Here is a 26,368-nt window from a genome sequence, read left to right on the forward strand (position 1 = left end):
GAAAACACCCAAGACTAGTTTTGCGAAGCAGAGGAAACGCAGCAAACGAATGGATGCACGGCGACTGTGGCCGGTGCTACAGATTTTGGTAAGAAAAGAAAATCATCGGATGCGCTGGTCGCCGACTGCCAAAGTGAGGGTCCAGAATCCAGATGATCAAATTCGACCGCGTGCGAAAGTTGGTAAACAGAAGAGAGGGAAAACCAAAAGAAAATGACGGCTGCGATTAAGCGCTTGCTTGTGCTGATTTTTCCACCGCCGGTGGAACCGACCGGGAATGATGATGATGAGCATGATTCGATCCCGAGCGGCGACTGGCACGGCTTGCAAAGCTGTTGGGGCGCGACGCCCGAGACAAGGAGCCGACATCATGTTTACCTAAAACCGGACTGTTAGCAAAAGCACGCTGGAAGGGAGACGGGGAGGGTGGATGCCGAACTTACCGTCACAACAAGCGCGCACGTTCTCCAGCCGATCAGCGTCCCGTTCCTGCTTCTCAATCACCTGCCGCAGGTCCTCCATGCTATCATGCATCACGCTGGCATCGTAAATCGACTCCTCAGGCAGGGCGGCTCGACTGTGCCTACTGGAGAACGACCCTCGGAGCGATGCCGGGTTGCGCAGCATGGTGCCGATTGTGCTGAAACGACTCGAGGAGGAAGGGGTCTTCGCCACGCGGCTGGCCTGTCCCGGGGGATGTCGCGCTTTGAGCGTGACGCTTCCGAGTTGCGGAGAGGAGGTCATGGTCGTCCGACTGTTGTACGAGGATAACGAGGCGCGCGATCGGCCGGTCGCGCGGGAGCTGCTGCGGCCGTAGGTGGTGGGGTTGAACTCATCGACGTCTTCGGCGGTGAGGTTCGCTTCTTCATCTGTGCGCTCGCTGCCTGTGCGGAGGAGCAGATAGGAAAGCGCGTTGAACCAAGTCTCGTGCCGTTGGCTGGTTGGAGCGGTGAATTTGATGCTGCGGCCAGGTGTGATCACAACTAAGCTCTTGCGATGCAGACCCGGGGGCAGCGGATTGTCGTCGGTCACTACGCGGACCGCCTCGATCGCGACGCTCTTGGCTTTGAGTTGGGTACGTCCTGCGCTCGCGGGATCCTGCTCGCTCCAGTAGAGCGTCCGAGTGTACGGATGAACCCAGAAGAAGCGACGGTGGCGATTCTCGGACATGTTCGCACTGCCGGCCTTACGGGTGTATTTCCACAGATATTCTCCGATCATGGTCTGCGTGATGGCTTGGATCATGCGCGGATCGGTCTGCGCGTCCATCATGTCCTGAGCCACGCCCATAGCAGTTCGTTGGATATTGAACCGTTGGTCCAGCTCGGACGCAAACGAGGATACTGAGGAGCGTCGAGTAGTGACGGGGGAGGAAACCCCGCTTCGGATGCTTTGCGCCGCTGGTCGTGGAGTAGTTCCGCCTCTTGACCCTGGTGGTTGCTGACCGATGCTTGGAGTTCGCGGCCGCAGTTGAGGAACCTTGTATGCTGAAGCAGGCATCATCGGCGGGCCCATAAGACCTGGAGTAGCAGCCGGGGTAGGATTCACTGTAGACGCACGCTGAGCAGCGGCTGCAATCGCCTCCTTATGATCGGACGGAAGGGGAGGTGGTGACGCTTGTCGACTCCGCACGCTTCCTGCACTACCAGGTCGGCGGCTGGATCGAATCGCCGTGCCTTCGCCGGCGTCGCGTCCTTTCCGGGGACTCACGTTCCCAAAGACAGCGATTGTGGGCGACGGCGCTCCCTTATTCGGCGATGTACGACTTGTGTTGATAGCCATGTTCTTCGCCGCCATCATTTGGTCGATATCCGCCGAAGAGACTTGAGTCTGCGTCGATTCATCAGCGACCTTCACGCGCAATGGTTTCGATACCGCCTCGTTGCTTGAGCCGCGCTCTGCCAGCCCGGCGTTAGGGTCGATAGCCTGGAATGGTTTCCGTCCATTCCGCGGGCTACTGCCCGTCTCGTCAGGGTCCGTGTTCTCGTCTATCACCCTCGGGGGTTGGCTTGTCTCATCTTCAATGATCTGAGGTTCTGCATCAACAGGACCACGGCTACGTCCGAATAACGATACGAATCCGCCTGAAGACTTTGACAAGCCGTCGCCAATAGCCCTATCTTCGGCGGGACGCTTATCTTCCGTGTTAACTGCCGAATCAACCGTCGTTATCCGCCTGGCAGTAGAAGGACGCGGTGGCTCAACAGGCTCGACCTCCTGCGAAAAGATCGCCGAGACAGATGAGAGGGGAGGTAGCTCCGGAGTTACAGGTCGGACAATCGGCGGAGTAGGCAGCACGAATGGCTCGGGATGGGTGCCTTGAGAAACAAGGGATGAAACGCTAAAGGGAGGCAGGACAGGTTTCGGGGGAGCAGGAAACTCGATCGGAGATGTACCGAGAGTAGACAGAAAAGAGAAGCTAAACTTCTGGGGAGGAGGAGCTGGGATGACGGGCTCAACAGGTTTTGTGTCGATCGATTGGATGGTCGTCGAGGTGAATGCCGGTACCTCCACAGGTGTGATCTGCGGCTCAATAGGCTCCGTATCGACAGACTGGATTAGTGTCGAGGAGAGTTTCGGTAATTCCACAGGCGGAAACTCGGACTCAACAGTCTTCGTTTCGACCGGTGGGGTGGCCGTTGCGATGAGCTTCGGCGCATCCACTGGCGCGACATCCGGCTCGATCGGCGTCGTGTCAACGGATAGAAGACCCGTGGACGCGAACTTCGGCACATGCACAGGTGCGATCTCCGGCTCAACAGGCGTCGTGTCGACTGATTGGATAGTCGTCGAGGTGAGCTTCGGTACATACACAGCCATGACCTCTGGCTCTATAGGCGCCGTGTCAACCGATCGGATAATTGTGGACGTGAGTTTTGGCACATGCATAGGTATGACCTCTGGCTCGATAGGCTTCGTATCGACCGATTGGATACTCGTCGAGGTGAACTGCGGTACCTTCACCGGCGCGATCTCCACCTCAATAGGGGACGAGTCGACGGCGACCAGCGGGACGAATTCCAGTTTGACAGGTTCGGGCTCCGGCTTTTGCTCCAAGGGTTCCGTCATGATCGCTGTATCCGCCATCTCGATAGATCTTGCCGGCTCTGTAGACGACGCGGAATCAACCATCTTTCGCCTCTGCGTTCCATGCGATCCGGTGGATGGGGTGCGTAGGACCGAACGGCTCGGCGTGTCGTCCAGCTCGAGATCATCGCTATCTTCGTCGCTTAGGTTGCCTAGTTCGGCGAGCAGGTTCTGTCCGGGTTGACTTTGCGCGCTCTGCGTACTTGCAACGCTGGCAGGAGAATCGCGGTATGCGGGAGAATCGCGAATGGTGGCGAAGCTCTCTCGGGATTTCCGGAGACTGGGTCGGTTCATCTTGAGGCGATACCGTTGCTGGCTCTGCACTGGAGTCTTCAAAGCCGTGTCGTCGAATTCGTCGCCAGAGGTGGAGGCCGTGCTGAGGAATGAGGAACGGGTGCCAGCCTTCGTTGTCAGGAGCGGAGTGATTTTTCGATTGCGAGTAAAAGCTGCCAGTCCAGTTCCCGTCGTCTCGGTTTCGGTCAGGTCATCGGAGCTAGCGCCGTCCAAGGTCTCGACGCCGGTCTGGAATGCCTCCGTTTCGGTGCCCTCGCGCTCATTGGCGGTCTCGAAGGCTTCGGAGTGTTCGGTCGCGGTCTCGAAGTGATCCGTGGAGTCCTCACTAGCGGACTGTTTCGCGATGGATTTTCCTGGTCGGGTCGGAGATTCTTGGCCGTCGTGCTCTTCCCAATCAGGGTCATCCATGAGAATCTCTTCGCGAGTGCCCCTTGGAAGTCCAAGTCGATCAGGCCGAGCGGGTTTCTTGAACGCATCCACAGCGGGCTTGCGCTTCTTGCCGGTGCTATTGACGCCATTATCGCCCCTGCGGACCTCAAGCTCGTCTCGTGCATCCTGGAGCATGCGCTTCAGCTCAATCTTTTCGGTCTTCTCCCGGTGGATGTTGTTCTTGAGATTCTGGATCATGCGGTACGCGTGATTGAGGGAGCTCTTGAGCGTTTCGCTCTCCAGGTGGCCATGTCTAGGAGTTGCCTTCGTCGGAGACGGCGGAGGAGAGTGATCGGGCGTGATTCGGCCAGGGGCGAGTTCTTCATTCTCTTCCAGTGCAGGGTTCTCTGACTCAGCTTGGTCTTGTCGAAGACGATACGCCATGGCCTTGGCAAGCTCTTGATTTTGGGACGTGAGCTCGTCAATCTTGCGCTGAAGCAGGCCTCTGTCTGATTCGACAAGATCGACATTTCGTCGTAGACCGGACAGCTCTGATTCATTCTGGCGCTTGGTGGTAGTAAGATCGTCGGACAGCTTTCCATTGACCTGCTTCAGTTCCTCGAGTTCCCTTTCGATCGCCGTGCGCTCCGATCTAGCAATGTTCAGACCTTGGTTCAATTTCTGCTCCTTGTCTGCCGCCTCTTTTTGCGCCGCCATGTGCTCGTGCAATTGGGTTTCGAGGCTCCAGTTCTCATCCTTATACCGCTGCTCGCTTTCGTCCAAATTACGCACACGTTGCAGCAGACTATCTCGTTCAAGTTCGAGCTGGCTCCTTTCGCCCACGGCAGATTTGAGAGCGTCATCTTTCTCAGCATACGCTGCTTGAAGCTCGCGAACTTGATTTAACAAGGAGCTGCTGATCTCTGTCGCAAGCTGGATATCATTTACTCGACTTGGGCCCTGGTTCCGTTGCTTTCGCGAGAGTGGAGCGTGGATCTTAGAGGGAGAATGTTGAGCTTCGGCGGAGTAGAGCGTTGAGGACCCATCCGTGGCAGATTCATTGCTCGGGACGCGCGATCGCGGGATAAATGCCCTCGCCGTTTCTTTTCCAACCTCGTTGTATTCTCGTTCCAACTCAATGAGCTTCTGCTTCAAATCCGGCCCAATTTCGGATTCCGCTTGATATTTGCCGACCTCCTTGAGCTGATCTGCCAGCTCATCTTTTTGGCTCGCAAGCACGGAGCCGAGCTGCGACGCTTCTTGTATCCGCCGTTCGGTTTCGGCAAGGTGCGCTTCGAGAGCCTTCTTGGCTTGCGATGGAGATCCGGTGGAGTACAGGGACATATATTGGTTGTCGAAGCCGGAGTAGCGGTGTCGTCGCGAATCGGGGAGCGGCGAAACGAATGGATCTGATTCTTTCAAATCAGTGCTCAGGAATGAACCCGACACTCGATTCGCGGCTGTCGCCATCTTGATGTTCGACCGCGTATTAGATAGCCATATGGATGCTACACGTGTAAGGGGTTAAGGTAAAGAGCAGCTTAACCAACAAAGTCGGGTCGTGTCGTAAATCTTCAACGCAGATAAATGACTGGTGGTAACAGACGCTATATCAATGAGCGAGCGACATCCACAGAAGCCAGGGAACTAAATATACTTGAAGTTTGGCAACAGACGGTTGTACGGGCGATAGAGGAATGTGTGGTGAGTGTCCTTGGTGCGGGAAGACTAGTGATCCAAATTCACTGATAGCGATGATCTTCTCTACCTATTCACACCCCAAACACACGTGTAAACGAATTCAACACGAAGCGAAAGGACGACAAAATGCGCAGCGGGGGGGAGAAGAGGAGAATTGATTGATATCCGGGGATGAAGAGTCGGTGACGAACAGTTCAAGAGAGGGAAAGTTGTTGACAATCCGCACCGTTAGACGCGCATGGGAGGGTCCACTGGTCTGGCTCGTGATTGGCTCTCGCTAATTGGCATGCGGCAATGTTGTCCTGTTTAACTTTGCACGTATTTTCCCTTTCCTTGTCATTAATCTGCGCCTTTATCATCACAATGCACGCGTGTACCGCGAACCAGGTATGAAATAATATTGTCGAGCAGTTCCATCAATCCCTTCCTGAGAGTTGTGATATCCAGTCATTCTTCATTATGTAACATATCACGGGCTCACCCTGCCCCCTGCCAGGCACTCCGTTTACATTGAGACACGTCCTGTCACTCCTGTGTGGAGATCCTGCTTGCATCTTGTCGTGTTTCACTGCATGGCATTACCATCTCCAAGTCAACAATGCATTTCATAAATTCATCATTCTAGCTCAGCATATTCGAAGTATTATCTTCTGGCCCCTGAATCGGGCAGGAAGAGCAATGGGATCGAACTTTGGGTGGCCAGAGACCTTGCTAGTCTGCACTCCCTGTCCGTTCGTGCCAGCACGTCATTTCTATTATCGTATGCCGTCTACACTTTCGCTATCGCGTGTTGTCGTGGGTTCGTGTATGCATTCTACGAGCCCTTCTCGGTCGTATGTTACCGGTACCATATTTTCGCGGCCTTTCCATACTCCCACATTTCGGGCCTCGAACGCAGTGCCTATGACCGATTAGCTCTGCATCACTACGTATCTTGTAACCATGGCGGCTTACATTGTATCTGAAGCAATTCTTGCGAGTGCCACTCTCGCTGACGGTCTATTCCCATTCTGTAATATCTCTGCAGCCCGCCCACGCAAGCCGCGAGGCACGTATTGACTGCGAGGGTGAGAATGCCCACCCCTAAAATGAGACCGGCTGCTAGCACGTTAATCGCAGCGTATCCTTCATCTCGAGCCTTTTGCTGGTAGCACAGCTTCTTGAGGGAGTCATCGCCTCCGACAGAATCTTCACTCCCGTCAACAAGGCCAGCTCCGTCGGTATTCCACGGCCGGTTCCTGAAAGTGGCCTGAAGGCTCGCGAGGGACATCCTGATCCAGTTCTGGAGTTCTATGGCCGTCTGGTTGTCTGGAAGAGAGAGAGAACAGAGGCCGACGTCCTGTTGAAGATAATCTTGCGCGATCATCGAGGTGGCGCCGGCGAGGGACAGAATGTTTCCGAGGGAACTGAATTCGGTTGCCCTCATGATGAGATATCCAGTCGCCTGCTGGGTTACGTCGAGATCTGTGGTATTGGAGTATAGGTTTGTACAGCTTTCTTTGACAGGATTGCACATGATGTGCTGGACAGTACATCCGATCGCTAGAAGCGGTTGTGCATAGAAGCTCCCCTGGGCTCCACACCACGTGCTCGCGGACGGGGGTCTCGTGGACCCGAAAACTATGTCGTTGCTCGGTGTGTTATAAAAGACAGAATTTGCTACCAAGAATAACTGAAGCTCCGCGCCGTCTACATCAAGTTCTTTAATAGGTCTGTAACCTGTATAGCTCATATCGGCAAAACGTTTCGTCGCCCTATAAATTGTCAGTCTCAGGGGCTCGGTGGTTGTCGCTCAATCAAGCGGACCAACTTGAGACAAACACTCACTGGATGTGATAGGGAGGGACGGGTCCACCAAAGTCCAAGAGATCCGAAGCCACCTTCCATGTATATGAGTGGTTCAACCGCTCCCCATATGAAATCATAGTATGGTTCTGTTCTATAGGATTGAAGTACGGGAGGCTATCATTCAGCGGTGAGCAAACCACCTCCTGCATATATTGAACGCGTTCCTCCACCGGGGCATTGAGACCCAAATGTTCGTGCGAGTCGATCTTGTCCGTCCAGAATCGCATCGTCCCATCCGTCCCGTTCCGACACATCGACGCCTCTGGAAACGGACACGGCACTCCGACCTCTGCATGGAGGTCGATTTTCGGGACCGTGAATTGCTTGCAGTCGGGGGGCCAGTCCGCGCTCTCATCCGGTTCGAGCCAGCATGACCGGGCCAAGATGGCACTGCTCCGAAACACCTGCCGCCAGTGCGAACCCCACCGAATCTCCCTCTCGATATCCGTATGGTTATTCGCGAGCCAACCGCAATTTTCGCTTCGGAGCAGAACCTCACCTTCCAGACCCAGACGGACGATTCGAGACGAGAAGATCGAGGCAGCGGCGAAGGTCGCCATGAACACGGCGGCGGAGAAGGAGATCACTAGGAAAACTCGCTCCCGGGAGTTGAGACCGAGTGATCGCGTCCAGGTCCACCAGATCCCCAGCGAGGACCAGAGGGTCATAAAGGGCGTGCCAGTGTTTCTTAGCACTGCTTGTCCTTGGTGATATGACGCCGGTCTTGGTTTCGAGGTGGATCGGGTCTGATGCACTATGTACATCGCGATCACTGATGACAGTCAATCTGCGGTCCTAAGAAAAAGGTGAGGGATCATTTATACGTACGCCATGCTTGCGTACCGACAATATTGATGAACAGTGCAAGGAAGTTGGTGAAGTACGTCGCGTGTTCTTCCTTCAGGGTCAGAGTAAGGCCGAATACCCTCCCATGAGTCCAGTCAGTCCAGAACCCGACATGTATGCGCTCCGCGCCCAGTCCTCCGTGCGGTGCAGTTGACATATTGAACTCGAAGACACATTGAATAAAGATTATAGATCAGTGAAGTATATAGAACGATATACAAAATCGGAGAAATAGAACAAACAACGGCATCAGTTATAGAGAATTGGACTTCAAGAATCGAGCCGCGCGCATCCCACCTTCCTCTGATATCTATCTTACACGTCCTAAAAGCTGTGTCGTCGGCATCTGTGACTTCATCGGAAGGAAATGTGATCCCAAGGCCTAGACCGACCCAGACTCATCTCGTCCGCTGGAGCAGAGGGCCGAGCCGACAGCATACTTCGTCCTTTGATTCGCCAGTCTATTCAAGAGCACATCCAAATTTACCTGTCAAATCGATCATATGGACGCGTGCACTTGAAGGGAGGGCTGAACCGTTGCAGACGGGTGTAGGACTGAAACACCAAGGGTTGCGCAATGAGCTCCGCCACCCGGACTCGTTCAGCTGCTTCAGTCGGCCAAATTCGATCCTCTGTGAACGTCACACCAACAGTGCATTCGTAAACAGTAGGAAAGATGACGCGAACAGCTAATCAGAACTTCTTCGTGGTTGGATCGTTGTAATAGTTGCATACTGGTGGCTGTGGTGTAGTGCTTGGGATTTCCTCGTGCTAGGAGCTAAACATCCTCAAGAAGAGGAAAGTCCAACCTACCGTCTACCCTTACAAGTGTACAGCGGATGACCGATTATACTTTTGAATATGAGTTCCAAATGCAGCTCAAATCATACTCATACCCTTTTACCCACCGCATTCAAAGCCCGAGTTCGATATGAGCCAACGCTGTATTCACGCCCACGATACTCCACTTGTAAGGATCCAGTGCCTTCCCGTCCGTATTCGCGCACTCCTTTTTGTACCAGTCTTTCAAACCCGCATCTCCATCTTTCGCCGAGAACTGGGCTTTCAGACGTTCCCATCCCCCGGCGCCGCCACAATCCTCCGCAACCGGGTGGCCCTACGCAATGTCAGTGCACCTACAACGACTGAAATGAAATGTTTGATGTTCCGCTCAGACTCACCTGTCCACCCAAACACACCACTTTGATTGTTTCGGGGATATCAATGGCGGCGTTCAACGTGGGTGGAGCGGAGCCCAGGAAGATGAGCTCGTGCATCCAGTTATCACCAGTATCATACGTGTACTGGAGTGAGAGACGATTCCGATACTCCTCGCTCTCATAGATGTCGGCGAGGGTATGCTCTGACATTTTCCAAAGTTCATATCCGTTGATGCCATATCGCGCAAAATCCTCATACTCGGAGTGTTCAACCATATGGATGATCCTCTTTCCGTAGCCAGTCCAACCCGGCCGCTATCGCCATCCAACATTAGCTCCTTGTCTCGTAAAAGGGCGCAATACTTACCTCTCCCTTTTTCAAAATTTTCGTTGCCTCAAAGGTGTATCTGTGGCAATTTCCCCAGCCAAACGCCGCTTGAAGAACGAGATGTAACTTATCGAATGTAATCAGCTTCGGGATGACGAGCAAGCGCGTTACCGATGGTTTGTCCGTTTCCGGCATGTTGACTTGAAATACAAAGGAATCGGACTCGTCGTCAGCTCTGGAGTTATAGCTATTCCTGGCTGGTCTTTGAACATTGCCAGCTCGTGGACCGAGGGGATCGACGCGATGACTGGTGGATGATGCTATCTTAGCAGACTTCGGCATCTTGATCCAGGAGAAAGACTGATGTGAAGATGAAAACTCTGACTGGTTATAATGAAACTATGGTCTATGAATGAAAGTACAACTGTATGGAATATTCCGTATGGCATTCTATTAACAATATTCCGTACGCGAGCAAGAGCTGGGCTGATCTGAGTCGATGCAAACCACCCCTTACTATGTGGTTCCGGAATAAGCTGAGTCCCACAAATAAGTATCGTAAACTCGTATGACGGGGGAAGTGAGATCGCGTCTTGGACGACGCGAAATTGACGCGGTCACGTGTAGAAATCATACCCTCCGGCAAGATATTTTGCCAAACTGAGGAGTAAATCGATGTCTTTTTAATTCGATAAAGATCGGGAATATACAAGGAAGGGTAGAAGTTGCGCGTTTTTAAGCGCTCATCAAATGGATGTGTTGGGCGAAAGAAAATATTCTGTCAAATGTCAAACTTCTGTTCAGCACCAAGTCAACTACATCATAGGTACTGACGTAGTCTTGGAACAATAAGTACATCCACTATTGAATAAAGTGAACGTGTTTGCAACTTTATTGCTTGAGAAAGAAATATGGCACCCCGGGCTGGTACCGACGATGTTTCGGACAAAGAGGTGTGTGTTGCATCTTGTCTTGCTAGAAAAGCGAAAACAGACTGACTAGAATTCATAGCGCCTCAAATCCGCCCTCTGGTACGCAATCGGAAAGATGGTTGACCACGAGGCTCTCATCTCAGGTCATAACGCGACTCCGCAGTTCATCGGTGCATTGACCGAGATGGTGTGGACGCATATCGGTAAGTACCTTAGTGACTTAACTTTATGGCCTATCCAACACCTGATCCGGCCGCACTGTTGCTAACAAGTCCATAGAGAACACCAGCCTCGACCTGGAGAACTTTGCTAAGTCCGTCCATTTAAGGGAATATAGTTGCTTGTGGAATTAACCGTGAACCAGGCACGCTGGTCGATCCATGGTGAATACGGATGACGTACTGCTGCTCGCGCGGAGGAACGAAGGACTGGACGCGCTCCTGCGGTCGTTTGTGGACCATATCAGGGCGGAGCATGGGTCTGGCGGTGGATCAAAGAGGAAATCTTGATTTTGTTGAGTCTTGCTCCCTATGCTATTGATTTAAGATGAGGAATGATGGTGTGGTTCTGGTGCTCAGCGGAGTCGGTTTTGGGAAACGGAGCAAGGAGATGGCGTTTAGATACCACAAGCAGTTTGACACAGGAAATTGGTGTAGGGCGCTTCAGTGTTAGGAGATATCGGCATTATTATGCATTCGTCGTCTACCGTCTATTGTACATGACTAGGTCCATCTGCAGATCATCAAAGCGAACCACAGCTTCTCACGAACAGGCTATGTGGTACCGTATAAACTATAAATCCACCATGCATCCATGGAAAACACCCTTAACGCCTCTCCCTCCATCAAACGAACCAACCCCACCTCCCACCACGCTCCTCCGCCCCCGCAAAATTCCGCTCCTCCTCCTCCCACTTCAACCGCTCCACCCGCCTCCTCGCACTCCACGCCCTCGCAAACCGCCACACCTCCGTATCCGCCAAATTCCACGCCTCCACCGCCTCCCTCACCCGCACAATCTCCGGCTTCTCGCTCTTCATCACCTGCCGCGCCTGGTATAGCAGCGCGCGCTCGTGGTTGAGCGCCGTCTCGTCGAGCGCGGCATCCAAGCCGAGCCGTATCGCATCTCGCGCGTCCTCCGGGATGACGAGGCCCTCCTCGTGCGTGGGATACCGCGGCGGAGAGCCAGGGATTGCGAAGCCGAAGAGCCAGTCGAGGTCGGCGTGCGACTCGCGCTCGGCGGTCAGCCAGGTGGAGTGCGAGGCGCCGTAATCGGAGGCGACGGCTTCTTTGAAGCGGACGAGGGCGGGGGCGCCGGTGGAGGAGCCGAGGAGGTCTTTGGTGATGGCATCGATCCAGGCGTCGCGTTCGAGCATGCCGAGTTCGCGGATGAATCGGGTTGTGATGAGTTCTTGGTTGCGGGCAAGAGTGGTGGTGGTGTAAGGATGAGGGACGACGCCGATGTTGTAGACTGCTGAGACGTTTTTGAGTTGTGGTGTGACGTTAATCGGGAGCGAATGGGCCGGATCGCATAGTTTGCATTTCGGGATGTTCGGAGGGCAGGAATCAGGAATCGGAGAAGAAGAGCAGTGGGTGAGGTTGTGCGCAAGAGATAGGGCTGGGAAGGTCAGAATCGCTATATGCTCTTCAAATGGCTTCAAGACCGCTATCCCATCAGAGAATGTGTTCTGCCAGGCGATTTGTAAATGGGAGTTGATCAGGTCTGCGAGTAGACCTAAGCCCACACTCGAATCTTCCATAACGAGTTTGTCGGCGACTGCTTTGTACTTCTCCTGGATGGTCTGCATGCTGTAGTATGCGATGCTTTTCGGCTTCTTTTCTACGGCAAGAGTCTCGTCGTCCAGGATTTGAATAATGGACTTCGTCTCAGGAAATTCAATCTCGGGCTTTTCAAGGACATTTTTGATGACGTTGTTCACGGCGTTCTTTTCTCCATAGAATATGCCGCCGTCGAGCCCATCGAATCGTGCAAACCTCGGATATTGGCCTCTTCGCAAGAAGGACAGGACATGATCATCATATGGACCCATCGGCAAGGTCAGCCAATTCGTCAGGATCCCGCTATCGATGCTTCCCCATGCAAGGAGCCTAGCCAGGTCGAATTCAAGCTCCGTCGTAACATTTAACTGCTGAAGTCGAAGGTAAAGCGGATTGTCCATGGCTTCAGGCCTTCCAAGAACCTTCGGCTTGAATCCCTGAGCCCACCACGCCCTTCTCCATGCAAGGAGCAGCTTCTCTTCTGCAGCGGATACCTTCTTGTCCTTTCTCTTGCTGGGCTCATAGTACGTATATATCTCCGGTCGGTTCCGCAACGGCGGAAGCAACGCGCGGTTCTCCTCCAGTGTTATGGTCGAAGAGAAGGGATTCTTCCATCGGAAGTCGGAGAACCATGAGGAGTCACCATGGGTGCTGTTGGCCTGAACTGGCTCCTTGTGTCTAGGCGGTCCAAAGATAGACGCGGGGCTCGGAAGGCTGGGGATTTTCGGTCGAGGGAAGTTGGTGATTGGCCGTGGGGCGATCTCGTTCACAGATTCGCCGAAGATGAAAAGGATGAGGAGAACGAATGCGATGAGGCCGGTGAGGATCTGGTACCGTCGATTGCACATGCGAAGGCTCACCCGCCGTCCAGACGGTTTCGGTTGAACCGGCATGGTAGCGGTACGAAGGGCTCTGAGACACACTCAGGGTAAGTGAAGTTAGCTGCGCATGGCCATTGGTACGGTAGTCAGGATGATGCGATATCGTGTAGGTGTTCCTTCAACCCCTAGAACGGAAACAGCGGAAGAAGACCGACAAATGATGTGGTACAAGGTGACGGAGGAAGGGGATAAAGGAAAAAAGTCGTTAACGATAGTTAGATGGGAAAGGACTCTAAATTACAAGGTAGTTGCACCACAGCATCGATATGGAATGATTTCAGCTTATCTTGACGGTCGTCATCATCCAGTTTGGAATTTGTGTTTTGTCTGGTTGACACGAGAGTCGAAATCGGGAAATTCACGTGATGATCAATAGATGAAACCGGGACAGGGGACCCTTGCATGCTCCTTCCTCCTCATCCGCATCTTGGTGGGATAATTCGCGATTTCGCTTAAAAGTTCGGCTTCACTTCTCGTCAACCGCATCCTTTCGCCTCCCACAAGGTAAGAACTATTGCTGTATACGGTAAACCGGCACAGGCCATTGCTCCAGCATATACTTGATACATTCAAGCGATTTCCCCTTCGTCGACACCAAGAAAGTGGCTTCCACGCTACCCTACCGCTTCAAAGCCGGCCCCGCCACCATGGGGACAACCACCATGGAGCAGCATCACCATCGAAGCACCACGAAAGGAGCCCACAAGAGCTTCAAATCGCGACACTCCACGAAAAATGCGCTACGAGAACAAATTAAGGGCCGCATCGAGCGCCCAGCGAAAGGTGTCCGGAAGACCCCCCATCAGCATATGATGTCGAAGCTGGAGCGGAAAAATCAGGCGAAGCAGAAGCGCATGTCAAGTGTACGAGACCACAATGCCGCGAAGAGCATCTTTTCGGGGAAGAATGGAGCACCAAGGATTGTTGCCTTGGTTCCGCTTTGCGCGGATGTGAACAATGCGGCGACCGTTCGCAAACTGAATGGTTCGGTGGATCTGGAAGACGGTGGGGAGATTCCCGAACACGGTTGGACGAGGTCAAGGATCGAGAGATTTGGTCAGAATGTGGCCTATGTGCTGCCGAAGAGGGATTTGGTTTCGGTTTTGGATGCGTGCCGGGTGGCGGATATCGTCCTCTTTGTCCTGTCAACGGAAACGGAGGTGGATGCGCTTGGGGAGGCGATGCTCCGCGCAATCGAGAGCCAAGGAGTGTCCAACGTATACGCGCTCGCTCAGGTATGGTTATTCTACCCAGAAATCAAGGCCTATTTGCTAACGAGTTACAGCCAGCCGATGCGATGGTCAAGCCGAAGGAGCGCAGAAGGGTCGACGCGTCATTGATATCATTCATGTCCCACTTCTTCCCGTCTATCGAAAGGATCACCAACCTCGACATCTCTCAAGAATGCCTGAACCTCGTCCGCTCATTATGCAGTACTGTCCCCAAGGGGATCCGGTGGAGAGAAGACAGGAGCTGGATGATGGTGGAGGAGTTACAGTGGTCGGAAGCAAATCAAACCGAAAACATAAACGATACATCGGAACTGGTTCTCACAGGAGTTGTTCGTGGCCAGCGCTTGGATCCGGATAGACTTGTCCGAGTGGGGGATTGGGGCGAGTTCCGAATTAGCAAGATTGTATCGGCGCCGCTGGTCAAAGCCAAGGCCGCGAAAGGGGATTCCATGGCCATTGATGACGACACTGAGGATGTCTTGGCACTGCCGACGGAAGACCAAGATGATCTCCTGGAGCTGGCTCCCGAAGAAGAGATGCAGCTTGATTACGACGATCGGATGACCACGGCTACATCAGCCACCAGGAAAGGGGTTTTGTTGGACGATCATCATTATTTCTCCGACGACGACGATGAGATGACAAGACGACCAAAAAAGCTACCCAAAGGAACCTCGAAGTATCAATCGGCTTGGTTCGTAGACGACGTGTCAGACTCGGATGCGGAACTGGAAGACTACGACGATGAGGAAGAGGAAGAGGAGGCGGACGAGTTCCATGGTAGCGATGATTTCATGGATGGCGTGACAGGCCCTCCTGAGCCAACCGAATTCGAGGGCACAGAATATCCCGTCTCCGAAGCATTCCACGACATTTCTCCTGAACAACGCGCCGCGGAACTCGCGCAGTATCGGGCCAACCGCAATGTCGAAGCCGAAGAAGACTTCGAGTTCCCCGATGAGATCGAACTGACTCCAGAAATGGTGGGGAGGGAACGGCTAGCCAAATACCGAGGCCTCAAGAGCCTCCGGACCAGCGAATGGGATACGGAAGAAGACAAGATATATGAGCCGGAAGCGTGGCCTCGTTTGCTGGAAATCGCAGATTACAGAGGAGCGAAGAACAAGGTCCTACGAGAGGGGGAGTTCCGAGGTGTGGTGCCAGGAACAAGAGTGAGCGTCTACCTTGAGGGCGTCCCGTCGTCGCTCCGCAACACGATCGTTCCGTCGCCGTTGGCGATGTTCTCCCTGCTCCGTCACGAGCACAAGAGGACCGCCACCAACGTGACCATCACCCTCCCCTCCGATGCAGAAGCGCCCATCAAGTCCAAGGACGAGCTCATCTTCCAATGCGGACCCCGCCGATTCGTCATCAACCCCCTCTTCTCCCAGCAAGGCAACACGCCCAACGACGTCCACAAATTCGAGCGCTATCTCCATCCCGGGCGCGCCGCGGTTGCGACGTTCATCGCGCCCCTCACCTGGGGCTCCGTCCCCTGTCTATTCTTCCGCCGCTCCACCGACCCCTCTCAGTCCTCCAACCTCCACCTCATCGCCACTGGCACCACCGTCCCGCCGAGCACCCAGCGCGTCATCGCCAAACGCGTCGTCCTCACCGGCCATCCGTACAAGATCCATAAGCGGGTGGTGACAGTGCGGTATATGTTCTTCAACGACGAGGACATTGCGTGGTTCAAGGCGCTGCGATTGTGGACGAAGCGGGGGAGGAGCGGGTTCATCAAGGAAAGCTTGGGAACTCATGGGTACTTTAAGGCGACGTTTGATGGGAGGATCAATCCGCTGGACGCGGTTGGCGTGAGTTTATATAAGAGGATGTGGCCCCGGTCAGCGGTTTCGTGGAAGAGGGATGAGGTGGATTCCATAGAGGAGGTGGATTCTGCCGAGCAAATGGTGGAGTGAGGCGTTTGATAGCGAAGGACGGAATTCAAAGCCGATGAAACGACGTGATGCCAATCTTCATGCTTCGGAGGTAATGCTACCATGGTGGGATTTGAGGAATTCAATTTGATTATTGCATCAACAATGCCAAGTATCGTCGGCTTGCCATACCACGAGCTGAAAATAGAAAGTTGAACATCCCATGTCAGTATTGATTTCATAGCGCTGTCCAGGGTCTCCTGAACAGATTCTAAAATTAGCACCCACGACTCCACGAGCTGCACCATATTTAAGGCTAGGAATTCAAGCTCTCCGAACTCCCAAGCAGTCACCACAACAGTGAAAAGCTTCAAAGTCACGTGGTTTCCTTTCGCAAACCCCTATCTAGCCAATCAGAGGGCAAAGAAGAATTGATTCGACCATTTAAGTAACTCGCTACGCTCGTGATCATCCATCTACAACAGCAAAGATCCTTCCAATCATCGCTTCTGTATCTCCCTGCACTGCTTAGCAGACGCTTACAATGCAAGATGGTGGAGGAGGCTAGTCCAGACCGGACCTAAGCCTTGATAGTGGCTGGCAGCCTGGCCCAGCTAACAACGCGCTATGAACAATGAAAGTACTCCGTACGCCAGGGTGCCAATCCTAGTGGTATTGGTGCCGTATTTGAGCCTCCTTTTGAATTTTAATCTGACAATCCTCCCGTAGATCGTTCGGTTATTCCGTCGTTATGATGTAAATGGAACCCATGCGGTGGCTGGTCTTACTTATTCTTCGAGTCCTGCAGTGCTGTTCGTGCCGATTGATTTGACCCGTCACCTGTTGGTCTGTTTACGGTGCTGGGCTACCACTCCATCAATTGAGGTGCCTTATTGTTTTACAAGCTCGAGAGAATAGTCTGACCGTGTAGCCTTTGTCGCGTATAGCAGTTGGACTTCGGGAAACCATTTTGTCACGATGCCGCCGAGATATAGGCACGACAATACGCCATGGATGAAGCGCATCTTGATCCCGTTCTGGGTGGTCAGGAATCTCTTCATGATCATCATGATCGGGATCTATGCGGTCGCCCTTGGAGTCGTGGACCATTATACACAGACCAGGAGCTCCAACATTGCGTGAGTCTAGCTCTAGAAACATCGAACGGCATGAGAATCAACCTAACATTGGAACAGCGTGCTTTCAATCCCTCTGGTCCTATGCGCAATTTGCGTAGTCCTCGATATCACCTCGATCGTGCTCTTCGCGAAGCGAATGCTAAGCCCAAGGGTCTTCCTTGTCTTCAGCGTTATCCAGACTCTGATCTGGCTCGGCGGCTTCATTCTTGACATCGTCGCTATTTCTCATGGCATCCCTGGTGGCGCCATTGCCTTGAGTGTCCTTGTTTTGTAAGACTCCCCTGGGCTCATCCTTTTTGAACCGGCCTTTTCACATACTAACCCTGCCTTTCTAGCCTCGCCTACGCCGGCACCCTCATCTACGCCTCCATCGTCTTCCACCGCTACCGGAAAGCCGGCGGCCGCGGCGCCTACACCTCCGCCGCCAACCCCACCAACGTCCAATACCAAGGTACCGGCCACGCACCCCAACAGGCCGTCTACGAAATGAAACCACAACAACAAATCTACCAACAGCCGCAGTACGGCGCCGGATCGGAGTACTACGCCCAGCACATGCCGCAGCAGATACCGCAGGGGATGCCCCAGCCATACCAGGACTACTCGCAGCAGCAGAGGGGGATGCCGCCGCAGGGGAACCTGACGCCGATGGTGACAAACCTGTTTGGAGACGCCCACTCGGGGTTGAACCCCGCGGGCACGCCGCGGCTGGAGATCTCGAGCCCAACGATGGTGGAGTTGGAGTCGGGGCAGTCGAAGGTGCCACAGGGGGCGGTTCCACCGTATGTGTTGCAGGCGCCGGCGCAAGAATTGGCGGCGACAAAGTGATGTTAGGCTGGGAGGTCGCTAAGTTTGGTGCATGGTGCATGATATGGCGTACTAATTTACTATATATATCCGTGGCTATCGGTTCTAGGCAGGGGAGATCATATACCATTAGATGCCGGGAGATCTGACATATCTAGAGGGACTTGGATTGCTCATCATTCACTGTAGTTCTCGTTAGGGCATTGCGACATAGATAGTTGACTAATATACCCGTTGGTTTATGTTGTCTGCCTCTCTGAAGTCTCCTACTTAGTCCCCCTCCTGACTCCCTCCCCGTTCTCATTCAAGCTCAAGTTTTCCGTCGCCCGGGACATCAGCGTCTCCTGACTCTTCTGCTCCGCCTTCCTTTCTATATCCCTCGCCTCCTCTTCCGCGATCTCGTCAACAGGTTTACTCTGCTTCTCCTTCTCTTGCCTCTCCGCTTCCTCCCGCGCCCGAACCTCCTGGAGCTCCTTCTCCTCGCGCTCCGTCTCGGCCACTGAGATATCTTCAAACCCGACCCGTTGAAGGATCTTCCCCGTTAAGTACCGGTAGGCAGTGTGGCCCGAAACCATCTCGCTGACGTCGACGTTCTCGACGCCTTTCACGCCTTGGATCGCTTGCAAGCCGGCGATGCCGAATTGGATAGAGCTGCTCCTGTAGAGGAAAGCAAGGGTGTAGTCATTGTCCGAGTAGACGTTGATCAGCCTACCAGCGACCACGGCCCTCATTTTTCTCCAATCTGCAGAGTCACTGGGCGTAGGTGCTCCCAGCAAGACAACAGACTCGACCAACCCAAACGCCTTCCTTTCGGCGAGGGCTATCAAGCATTTGAATATCACCCTAGCGCCCAAAGAGTATCCAATGAGCGTCACGGGACGCTCTCCCTGCGCGTGGTTGACCAGCGCATCAGCCAGCACTTCGCCAGCCTTCTCGCTACGCGCCTTGGCGATGCTAAACGGGTTGTCGATAACGCGAGACACCTTCAACAGGTTCAGCGGCCACAACCCAGCGTACAAGGTCGCGAAGACGGTGCGCTTGATGATTTCTCGCCTGGCATATGACCAGGCATAGCTCTTCACCATGATGCTCATGCTGTTCCCGAGCTTCAGCAACGGTTCCAGCTCCCAGCGGAGCGCGAACCCTTCGATGCTCGGACTGAGCACTCGCCATGGTTCGATTATCTCGTCTTGGTCGGTGAGCCAGCCGGAGATGCCGATGGCGACTCGTAGTCGTCGGTTGTCTTTCTCGGTATCCGCGGTCTTGCCGGTATCCGCGGTCTTGTTGGATTGCCATATGGGGAGGAAGCCGAAGTCCTCTACTTCTTTCGCATACTCGTCCATCATCTGACCGGTCATTCGGCCACCATATGCCCCGAAGAGTCCGCCGACGAGGACGGAAGAGCCGGCGAGTGCGCCAAGGTAGCCGGCTGCAGCGGTGGCGCCGAGGCCGAGGCCGCCCATAACGGTGCCAATACCGGCTGCCAGGAGAGGCGCCGCAAGACCGCCTATACAGAGACGATTAGCGGAAAACAGGAGAAGGAGCATCAACAGGGGGAAATACCTGTCACTCCGATGAGCGCCGCACCAGCCACGCTTGCCAATCCGACCTTCCAATGCCGAGTTTCCTTATTCTCTTCCTTCTTTTTCTTCATCTCCCCGTCCGCATTCATCTCCTGCAGTGCCGCAGTGAGCAAGGCCCTGGCCGTCTTCCCTTCATCCTCCGCCAGTAAATCCATGTCGAGTTTTAGGCTCGTCGTTAAACGTAGCAATAGGATCCTTGAATACGAAACGTAATGCTCCAAGCTCAGCAGAAGCAGTAATATCGAGTGCAGAACGAGTGCCCGCTTCTCCTCCGGTAGCTCCGAAAGCGGCGTCGGTGTTTGCGGATAGAGTTTCACCATCGTCTCATTCACGCCCACGTCCATCTCCATCGGAACCCATGGCTTACCGCCTGCCACAGTCTGTGACGACAACCTTGACTGTGTATGCGACTCGCCCTTCGTATCCACTCTCTTCACCTCCTTCTGCTCTTTTACCTCCTCCTGTAAATCGACCGCCTCGCCTACTCGCTGAAAAACTTTATCCCGCCATGCGTCGAAGTCCGCCAATGCTGCTTCCTTCAGCTCCATCGTCTTGGGCTCGTATAACTCCGCGGCGCGTCTCTCGTGCTCCTTCACGGCATCAAGAGCATTGACGCCATCCTCGCTAATGTCGGTGTCAGGGTTATGCAACGCATCATCGTTATCAGGCTGATGAGCGGTGTCTAGAGGCTCCGTGTCTGTAAATGTGTCGGTGATACGGTGTCGCATTGACTCCGCGCATGTTGCGATGAGTAGGGTAAGCTGGCTGCGTTCATTGGAAGTGCTTAGGATGGTGGTGAGTGATTCATCGGAGTCGGAGGACGGCTGGGAAGAGTCGTTGGAGTCCTTATTGGTCCAAGGGAGCTTGGAGAACATCGTGGGTATGGACGGTAGTTCTCCCTGCGGTTGGCTCCACGCCTTGCGAGTCCCTGGGCGCTATTGCGAGCGGGGGGCCAATGGAAATGAATACGAGCTGAGCAGGTTCAGCAGATGTTAGCTTACTAGAAGTTGAACTAAGTTAGGCGTTTGAGTTTCAGTATTGAAGCATCAGAAGTCTAGGTACGGAGCACTGGATGTCTTTGATGTCCACAGGACGCACTACGTCATCGTCTCGTTTTCTGCCTGACAATGAATACGTGCCTGAGGCACCTAACATCACTTACGCGCAGCGCATATCCGGCTGGCATAGAAGTTCACAAGGTGCAGTATCCTTCTCTGGGAAAAGAGTCGGCAATGCTCTCTCTAATAATTGGCTTCTCATGTCTATATATCGCATGGCCTTTATGAATCTCAGTACGTGTCGCCCGAAAGACTGCGATGTGACTTACTGCTCCATACTGAATACACATGAGGCATTGTCGCCCGATGCGAAGTTGGTATCAAGTCAGTCCCCAAAGCGTGTAAGCCAACTGCATGTACAGGCTCCTCACGCTCGCGACTGGCGATGCACCATCCATACTCCAGAACCCGCCCGTACGCCCCCAGGAATTGCTTATGATGCCGTTATCTGGGAGTGACCCCCAGCCAGCATCGAAGGCTGCTCGCCGGAGCAGCGAGGGTATCCTACAACAATCCGTAGCTTAGAAACAGAGCGGTTCACCTAAAGTCAATCACAGCAATCTGTAATATGTTAGTCAGACGGTTTGCAGGGACATGCTTGACAAACTCTTACCTGGTGTCCCAAGGTATAAGCAATCTTTTTTCCGTCCACGTCCCAACACAAACTACTCTGCGCTTCATCCACTTCGGTGCTGCCATTCGACTCCGTGGCCCAGGCCCTGTCTCCTTGAGGCCACTTCCAGATCGCCTTCGGCAGGCCGCCCGCTTCTGGATTCCATACGAGAAGGGCTTCCTGACCCGCTGCGGCAAGAAGAAATCCATCTGGGGAAAACGCCATAGAGTAGGCTGGAAACCCGCCCATGAAGAATCGATGTATGACTTCGAATGGAGCCCTAGCATTCATGACCTCGACAATACCGGTTGAGGATGCCGTGGCAAGCAGTCTTGGTGATGTAGCTGTAACTAACGAAGGATTCGGGATCGGTTGGAACTCGGCGATCGTGATTTGGTCTTCTTGGGTGTTGTGAACAACCAGGTTTTTGCCTTCAGAAACAATCCCTAGGTGCCTGCCGCCTTCAGATACGCATGCCAATAATTCGCAGATCGGATCGAATTTTAGCGATTCCCATGCGATGTCGGTGCTGATTTCCATTTGCACAGCAGGATCCGAGGTCGTGTCATAGAATGCGATGAATCCCTCTCCGCAAACAGCAAACTTGGTATCTGATAGCCATACTGCGTCCATAACCGTCGTTGGCGAGTGAACCATCCAGCGAGGATCGGCATTTTGTGTGTCCCATATTCGGATCGCGCCGGAGACATCGCTTGTTGACACGACGAGCAATTGCTGGCACTTTTCGTTCCAGCGCAGCGCCATGACGGTGCCCACCGATGGTGATATCAGATTGACTTCCTGGGATGCTTGATCGAGATGGAATAGCTTCCCTACGACCATTGTAGCACCGAGTTCTTCATTCCCGGTAATGAACGCATCTCCTGCTTGGGTCCAGCATACGTTCTCGATCTGAAATGGTGCGGGTGAAACTGGTTGCTCAAGGGATATTGAGCAGGTTGACGGAGCCGAGTCTGGAAGTTTTCCATCCATCACGTAATATCGAATAGAGTTCTCGACAGCAGCGGTGAGCAACTTCGGTTCCACCAAGCTCCAACTGGTCTGCATGAATGGAGTGTCCTCACCATTCGCCCCGGTCGAGTCGGCGCTATTCGAATAGAGAAACGTTGTTGTTTGCGTCAAATCAACTGGCTTGTCGCTTTGAAGGGCAACGCTGTCGCCGACTTCCATCGTCGATGGCACCTGTTCAGCCGCGGGAGACTCTCTCTCCGGACCACTATATTCTCGAACACCGTTCGTATCGATTTCCATCGCATCGCCATTGCTGCGACGGTCGGTACCATAACTTCTCTTTCCCTTCCCTGGGACTTGCGACAAGTCGGCAGCGAGGCCATTTGTTTCGGAGTCGCCCCGCTGCGCGGTTCTGGATTTTCTCTGCTCTAGACTTTCGCTTCCGCTTCGACTGCTTGTCCGCACTGCAAATCGCGGTCCGTGGTCTTCGCCAAAGATGTATCGTCTTTCGGTCTTGCCAACAGTTAGTCCTATACCAGAATCGGAAACTAAGGATGGCGATACCTTTTGGACCTTTGCCTTGAGATGATCAAGCCATAACCCATCTTGGACGAGGTTGATCAGGCAGTGCGACTTGATATTCGACGCGAACGGAAGGCTGTCGGGATGTTGGCACCATGCACGCGACAGCTGAATGGCGGCACTATCATATCCTGGGTGGATGGTTAGCTCGACCCTTGATATCCCAAAGGATAAGAACAAACCGGATTCTTGGAGGTACCGCCAAACCAGATAGTTCATAACATTGGAGGATAGGATTTCGGCCGTCATGTTGCATACTAGTTGATGTGGACGAAGTGGGAGATGAGGGGACCAGAAGGTCCTATAGGCGGGGCGCGTTCTTTCGGGAACACGGTGATTAGACAGGTGGTATTACAGAGATATGTGACAAAGACACGATATAACACGAAAGGGCACCATTATCGGATTCTCTAATGGCGATCCTAACAATGTATAATTCTTGACATTCGCGAATCCAAGCGGATGGTCAAGGGACTGGCGTGCCAAGACGCTAACCCCAAGGGACCCGCAATATGGCGCGAATGGCTGCTATCGTCCACCAGTCAAATACCTCCTATCCATGCTGTGTCTTGATATATTGATCCTCTTCAACCTCACCTCCTCTGGGTTCCCTTATGGTCATCCATAATTACCACATTGAAACATGTGGAAAGTGCAGGTGTGGGAACATATGGTAGGGATGGCTCTTCAGAGCCCTCCTGCTGTCTCTGTCTATGGGACAAACGTCTGGTAGGCTGATTTCGTTTGCGACTGCCAAACAAGATTGAGTTTGACCTCAACTGCTCCCGTCTCTTCCGCCGTATTGGTCTTTGAAGCAAGTTGTGAAACTAAATTGCCGTTCAAACACCAGAATACCTTAATATATTCTGCATGGTTCCTCGAGTATTGAACATCCTGAGTCTGCTTCAGTCCTCGTGAATGGTTTCAATGCTGCGAACCCACCCTGTTATGAAGTCAGCTTTCAGTTTATTGCGGTCCGTAATATATGATTAGTCGTCGTTGTCGTTGTCATCTTCCTTCACCTTACTTGCAGCCTGATGGTTCACGCTCCTCTGCTTCCTCTGTTCACCTAAAATTCATGGTGGATTCCTGCATTCATCATCATGGATATCGACAGGAACACGTTCAAAGGGAATCTCCTTCCCATCCTCGAAAGGGTGGCGGACTCTCCCTTTGTCAGCATCGATTGTGAGATGTCTGGCGTGGTGACGAAAGCCAAAGGGGTGGAGCGACAGCCACTTCAACAGACGCTTCAACAACGCTACGCCGAGGTCAAAGAAGCAGCGGAGAAGTATACCATTCTCCAGATCGGTCTTACATGCGTCACGGTGAGGGAATCAGATGAAGTCGACGAATCCGGACGATACATCCAGCGAGATCCGCAATACATATTGCACCCCTACAATTTCAACCTGAATCCCCTTCTCGAGGAGAAACTCGATATTGAAAGGATCTTTTCCTTTCAAAGTGGTGCAGTGGACTTCCTAATGCGCCACGGCTTCCAAATGGATCGGCCCTTTACCCACGGGGTCCCGTATCTTTCACGAGCTGAGGCAAGGGATGCCAAACGAGTTGCAGCGGAACTTCTCAACAAGTCTGGACTTGAGGATCTACAGCTTGGTCCGGAACATGTGGACGCTCTGGGGTTTGTGGCGAAAACTCGAGCGGAGATCATCGAATGGGGTCGTATCAAATTCAATTCAGACCTGCACGTCTTTTCCCGACATTGTGCGTCGAATTTTAAAGGCATAAACCCGGAATTGACTCGCTTCGAGCAGCGGTTGGTTCATCAGCTCGTCCGAGCCGAATTTCCGGACTTGATCAGCATGGGAAAAAGTAGCAAGGTTGTCATCCGAGTCAAGGATGAAGTAAAGGAGAAACAGCGAGTGGCATCAAGACTTGCCGAAGCCGATAGAGCGATCAAGCGACAGACGGGCTTCAGATGGATTGTCGATGCTCTCTCCGGACGATCGCTGGCAAATCTCACCATGGATCTTGTATCATACGATCCACAAACTGGCGCTCGAAATGACTTCAATCAGCTTGTTTTTGGTTATCAATCCAGACTAGACCGAGTCCGGGACAGGACCCGCACGAGTCAGCCGGTGTTGGTTGGCCACAACATGTTCACGGACCTGGTCTATTTCTACAAGACCTTCGTCGGCCCACTCCCCGATACAGTTGAGGAGTTCGCGGCCAAGATCCACGAGCACTTTCCTTTGATTGTTGACACGAAATACATGGCAACTCATAATTGCAGTGACATCAACCCAGCCTCGTCACTTGAGGAGATTGATGATAGCCTCATTGGCCAGAAGAAGCCGTTCGTAGGTATGTATACGGATATTTGTCCTGAAAGTGGGACAGATCCTTCTAAACATGACTGACGGAAGGATAGGATGGGCGAATGGGCACGATATGTCGGATAAAACCCCTCACGAAGCCGGCTACGATAGTTACGTGACGGCGAGAATCATGATTCTCCTCTCGGCGAAGCTTGAAGCGGCAGGAAAATATATCGACGGCAACACCCCCAATCCTCAAACTAGCTCTAGCCCCTTGCAAAGCGCACCGAGTACTCCAACCACAGAGTGCGGAGGGAGTGCGCTGGACCCGACCTCAGCGAACTTCATCCCGGGTTCCCACTGCCATCGTAATGCTCATGCCGGCACCGAAGCCCCATTCATCTCGTTCACTCGTTCTCATCTTCAACTAGACCCTCATGGCGAACGCCCAGATTCCGCGCCGGCCGCTTTCGTTCCAGGAAATGTACGCCTCGGTGATCCTGCGGAAGTGGTCCGCAGCCACGGAGTAGTATCGCGTCCCGCGTCTTCCGGGCACCAAGGGCCAGGCAAATCGCCTAGCTGGTTCGCGCGCGCAACCCCGTTCGATAACTTCGATCGTCTACAACTTCACGATACTTCGGACCCAACTAAACTGCTCCGACCGTCTCCTGTGGAGGCTCACGCCATACGACAGCTACAGGAGCCTAAGCAACTGCAAGGCTGGATGCCGCCGCTCGAATCCGACTTCTGGAGGGTCTACGGGAACAAGTTGCGGGTATTCGGGACGGTAGAGAAGGAGCTCAATCTCGCACCGGAGGGTAGCGCTTGATGGGTGTGATTCTGATGGATGAGTTCTGACTCCCAGCTATGAGCAAACGGGCTCCTAGGGCCGGTGGGCATTCCATTCTCAAATTGATATCATCTGCTTGGCGCAAGACAGGAAGACAGCTCCAAGCGCCTAGCATTAGGCTCTACGTATGCAGGAATAGGTTTAAA

At 53.4% G+C, this 26,368-nt stretch overlaps 10 protein-coding genes across 10 annotated transcripts; 4 read left to right on the forward strand and 6 right to left on the reverse strand.

The window, feature by feature from the left end:
- Positions 1 to 46: 46 nt before the first annotated feature.
- On the reverse strand, positions 47 to 5,385 carry P152DRAFT_71544 (uncharacterized protein). The gene is made up of 2 exons (XM_033683197.1): positions 444 to 5,385; positions 47 to 378 (listed from the first exon to the last, which is right to left on the reverse strand). The coding sequence occupies exons 1-2, from the start codon at positions 5,218 to 5,220 to the stop codon at positions 227 to 229; spliced, it is 4,929 nt and encodes a 1,642-aa protein (XP_033533016.1). The 5' UTR covers positions 5,221 to 5,385; the 3' UTR covers positions 47 to 226.
- An 821-nt stretch (positions 5,386 to 6,206) lies between these two features.
- Positions 6,207 to 8,302, reverse strand: P152DRAFT_515333 (uncharacterized protein; the record flags this gene model as incomplete). Its single annotated transcript, XM_033682894.1, has 4 exons — positions 6,207 to 6,352; positions 6,406 to 7,205; positions 7,279 to 8,071; positions 8,143 to 8,302. The coding sequence occupies 4 exons, from the start codon at positions 8,300 to 8,302 to the stop codon at positions 6,207 to 6,209; spliced, it is 1,899 nt and encodes a 632-aa protein (XP_033533017.1).
- A 614-nt stretch (positions 8,303 to 8,916) lies between these two features.
- Positions 8,917 to 10,171, reverse strand: P152DRAFT_459783 (uncharacterized protein). Its single transcript, XM_033679752.1, has 3 exons — positions 9,673 to 10,171; positions 9,327 to 9,620; positions 8,917 to 9,262 (listed from the first exon to the last, which is right to left on the reverse strand). The coding sequence occupies exons 1-3, from the start codon at positions 9,973 to 9,975 to the stop codon at positions 9,059 to 9,061; spliced, it is 801 nt and encodes a 266-aa protein (XP_033533018.1). The 5' UTR covers positions 9,976 to 10,171; the 3' UTR covers positions 8,917 to 9,058.
- A 148-nt stretch (positions 10,172 to 10,319) lies between these two features.
- Positions 10,320 to 11,414, forward strand: P152DRAFT_459785 (uncharacterized protein). Its single transcript, XM_033679753.1, has 4 exons — positions 10,320 to 10,586; positions 10,645 to 10,768; positions 10,845 to 10,878; positions 10,930 to 11,414. The coding sequence occupies exons 1-4, from the start codon at positions 10,545 to 10,547 to the stop codon at positions 11,072 to 11,074; spliced, it is 345 nt and encodes a 114-aa protein (XP_033533019.1). The 5' UTR covers positions 10,320 to 10,544; the 3' UTR covers positions 11,075 to 11,414.
- P152DRAFT_459786 (uncharacterized protein) lies at positions 11,237 to 13,544 on the reverse strand. Its single transcript, XM_033679754.1, has one exon. It carries the CDS (start codon positions 13,189 to 13,191, stop codon positions 11,410 to 11,412), a length of 1,782 nt encoding a protein of 593 aa, XP_033533020.1. The 5' UTR covers positions 13,192 to 13,544; the 3' UTR covers positions 11,237 to 11,409.
- A 113-nt stretch (positions 13,545 to 13,657) lies between these two features.
- Positions 13,658 to 16,659, forward strand: P152DRAFT_438559 (DUF663-domain-containing protein). Its single transcript, XM_033677614.1, has 2 exons — positions 13,658 to 14,459; positions 14,510 to 16,659. Exons 1-2 carry the CDS (start codon positions 13,872 to 13,874, stop codon positions 16,373 to 16,375), a joined length of 2,454 nt encoding a protein of 817 aa, XP_033533021.1. The 5' UTR covers positions 13,658 to 13,871; the 3' UTR covers positions 16,376 to 16,659.
- A 415-nt stretch (positions 16,660 to 17,074) lies between these two features.
- On the forward strand, positions 17,075 to 18,423 carry P152DRAFT_71734 (uncharacterized protein). The gene is made up of 3 exons (XM_033683200.1): positions 17,075 to 17,472; positions 17,530 to 17,742; positions 17,808 to 18,423. Exons 1-3 carry the CDS (start codon positions 17,312 to 17,314, stop codon positions 18,298 to 18,300), a joined length of 867 nt encoding a protein of 288 aa, XP_033533022.1. The 5' UTR covers positions 17,075 to 17,311; the 3' UTR covers positions 18,301 to 18,423.
- Positions 18,424 to 18,545: 122 nt separating this feature from the next.
- P152DRAFT_399587 (DUF726-domain-containing protein) lies at positions 18,546 to 20,737 on the reverse strand (the record flags this gene model as incomplete). Its single annotated transcript, XM_033676523.1, has 2 exons — positions 18,546 to 19,786; positions 19,843 to 20,737. 2 exons carry the CDS (start codon positions 20,735 to 20,737, stop codon positions 18,546 to 18,548), a joined length of 2,136 nt encoding a protein of 711 aa, XP_033533023.1.
- A 592-nt stretch (positions 20,738 to 21,329) lies between these two features.
- P152DRAFT_71683 (WD40 repeat-like protein) lies at positions 21,330 to 23,529 on the reverse strand. Its single transcript, XM_033683199.1, has 2 exons — positions 21,534 to 23,529; positions 21,330 to 21,481 (listed from the first exon to the last, which is right to left on the reverse strand). The coding sequence occupies exons 1-2, from the start codon at positions 23,334 to 23,336 to the stop codon at positions 21,458 to 21,460; spliced, it is 1,827 nt and encodes a 608-aa protein (XP_033533024.1). The 5' UTR covers positions 23,337 to 23,529; the 3' UTR covers positions 21,330 to 21,457.
- A 162-nt stretch (positions 23,530 to 23,691) lies between these two features.
- Positions 23,692 to 26,352, forward strand: P152DRAFT_515340 (CAF1-domain-containing protein). The gene is made up of 2 exons (XM_033682895.1): positions 23,692 to 25,418; positions 25,486 to 26,352. Exons 1-2 carry the CDS (start codon positions 24,191 to 24,193, stop codon positions 26,199 to 26,201), a joined length of 1,944 nt encoding a protein of 647 aa, XP_033533025.1. The 5' UTR covers positions 23,692 to 24,190; the 3' UTR covers positions 26,202 to 26,352.
- The last annotated feature ends 16 nt before the right edge of the window (positions 26,353 to 26,368 follow it).

Source organism: Eremomyces bilateralis (genome assembly GCF_010015585.1).
Source record: "Eremomyces bilateralis CBS 781.70 unplaced genomic scaffold P152scaffold_14, whole genome shotgun sequence".
In the NCBI taxonomy this organism is placed as follows: domain Eukaryota; kingdom Fungi; phylum Ascomycota; class Dothideomycetes; order Eremomycetales; family Eremomycetaceae; genus Eremomyces; species Eremomyces bilateralis.

Excerpts from the sequence above, each read along its gene's own strand:
- P152DRAFT_71544 (XM_033683197.1), bottom strand. The coding sequence starts at position 5,220 with ATGGCGACAGCCGCGAATCGAGTGTCGGGTTCATTCCTGAGCACTGAT. Across the intron at positions 379-443 it reads CGTGCGCGCTTGTTGTGACG|GTAAACATGATGTCGGCTCC; the intron begins GTAAGTTCGGCA and ends GTCCGGTTTTAG.
- P152DRAFT_459783 (XM_033679752.1), bottom strand. The coding sequence starts at position 9,975 with ATGCCGAAGTCTGCTAAGATAGCATCATCCACCAGTCATCGCGTCGAT. Across the intron at positions 9,621-9,672 it reads AAATTTTGAAAAAGGGAGAG|CGGCCGGGTTGGACTGGCTA; the intron begins GTAAGTATTGCG and ends GGATGGCGATAG. Across the intron at positions 9,263-9,326 it reads TGGTGTGTTTGGGTGGACAG|GGCCACCCGGTTGCGGAGGA; the intron begins GTGAGTCTGAGC and ends GACATTGCGTAG.
- P152DRAFT_459785 (XM_033679753.1), top strand. The coding sequence starts at position 10,545 with ATGGCACCCCGGGCTGGTACCGACGATGTTTCGGACAAAGAG. Across the intron at positions 10,587-10,644 it reads ACGATGTTTCGGACAAAGAG|CGCCTCAAATCCGCCCTCTG; the intron begins GTGTGTGTTGCA and ends TAGAATTCATAG. Across the intron at positions 10,879-10,929 it reads GACCTGGAGAACTTTGCTAA|GCACGCTGGTCGATCCATGG; the intron begins GTCCGTCCATTT and ends ACCGTGAACCAG.
- P152DRAFT_459786 (XM_033679754.1), bottom strand. The coding sequence starts at position 13,191 with ATGTGCAATCGACGGTACCAGATCCTCACCGGCCTCATCGCATTCGTT.
- P152DRAFT_438559 (XM_033677614.1), top strand. The coding sequence starts at position 13,872 with ATGGGGACAACCACCATGGAGCAGCATCACCATCGAAGCACCACGAAA. Across the intron at positions 14,460-14,509 it reads ACGTATACGCGCTCGCTCAG|CCAGCCGATGCGATGGTCAA; the intron begins GTATGGTTATTC and ends AACGAGTTACAG.
- P152DRAFT_71734 (XM_033683200.1), top strand. The coding sequence starts at position 17,312 with ATGCCGCCGAGATATAGGCACGACAATACGCCATGGATGAAGCGCATC. Across the intron at positions 17,473-17,529 it reads ACCAGGAGCTCCAACATTGC|CGTGCTTTCAATCCCTCTGG; the intron begins GTGAGTCTAGCT and ends ACATTGGAACAG. Across the intron at positions 17,743-17,807 it reads GCCTTGAGTGTCCTTGTTTT|CCTCGCCTACGCCGGCACCC; the intron begins GTAAGACTCCCC and ends CTGCCTTTCTAG.
- P152DRAFT_71683 (XM_033683199.1), bottom strand. The coding sequence starts at position 23,336 with ATGACGGCCGAAATCCTATCCTCCAATGTTATGAACTATCTGGTTTGG. Across the intron at positions 21,482-21,533 it reads CTTATACCTTGGGACACCAG|ATTGCTGTGATTGACTTTAG; the intron begins GTAAGAGTTTGT and ends AACATATTACAG.
- P152DRAFT_515340 (XM_033682895.1), top strand. The coding sequence starts at position 24,191 with ATGGATATCGACAGGAACACGTTCAAAGGGAATCTCCTTCCCATCCTC. Across the intron at positions 25,419-25,485 it reads CCAGAAGAAGCCGTTCGTAG|GATGGGCGAATGGGCACGAT; the intron begins GTATGTATACGG and ends ACGGAAGGATAG.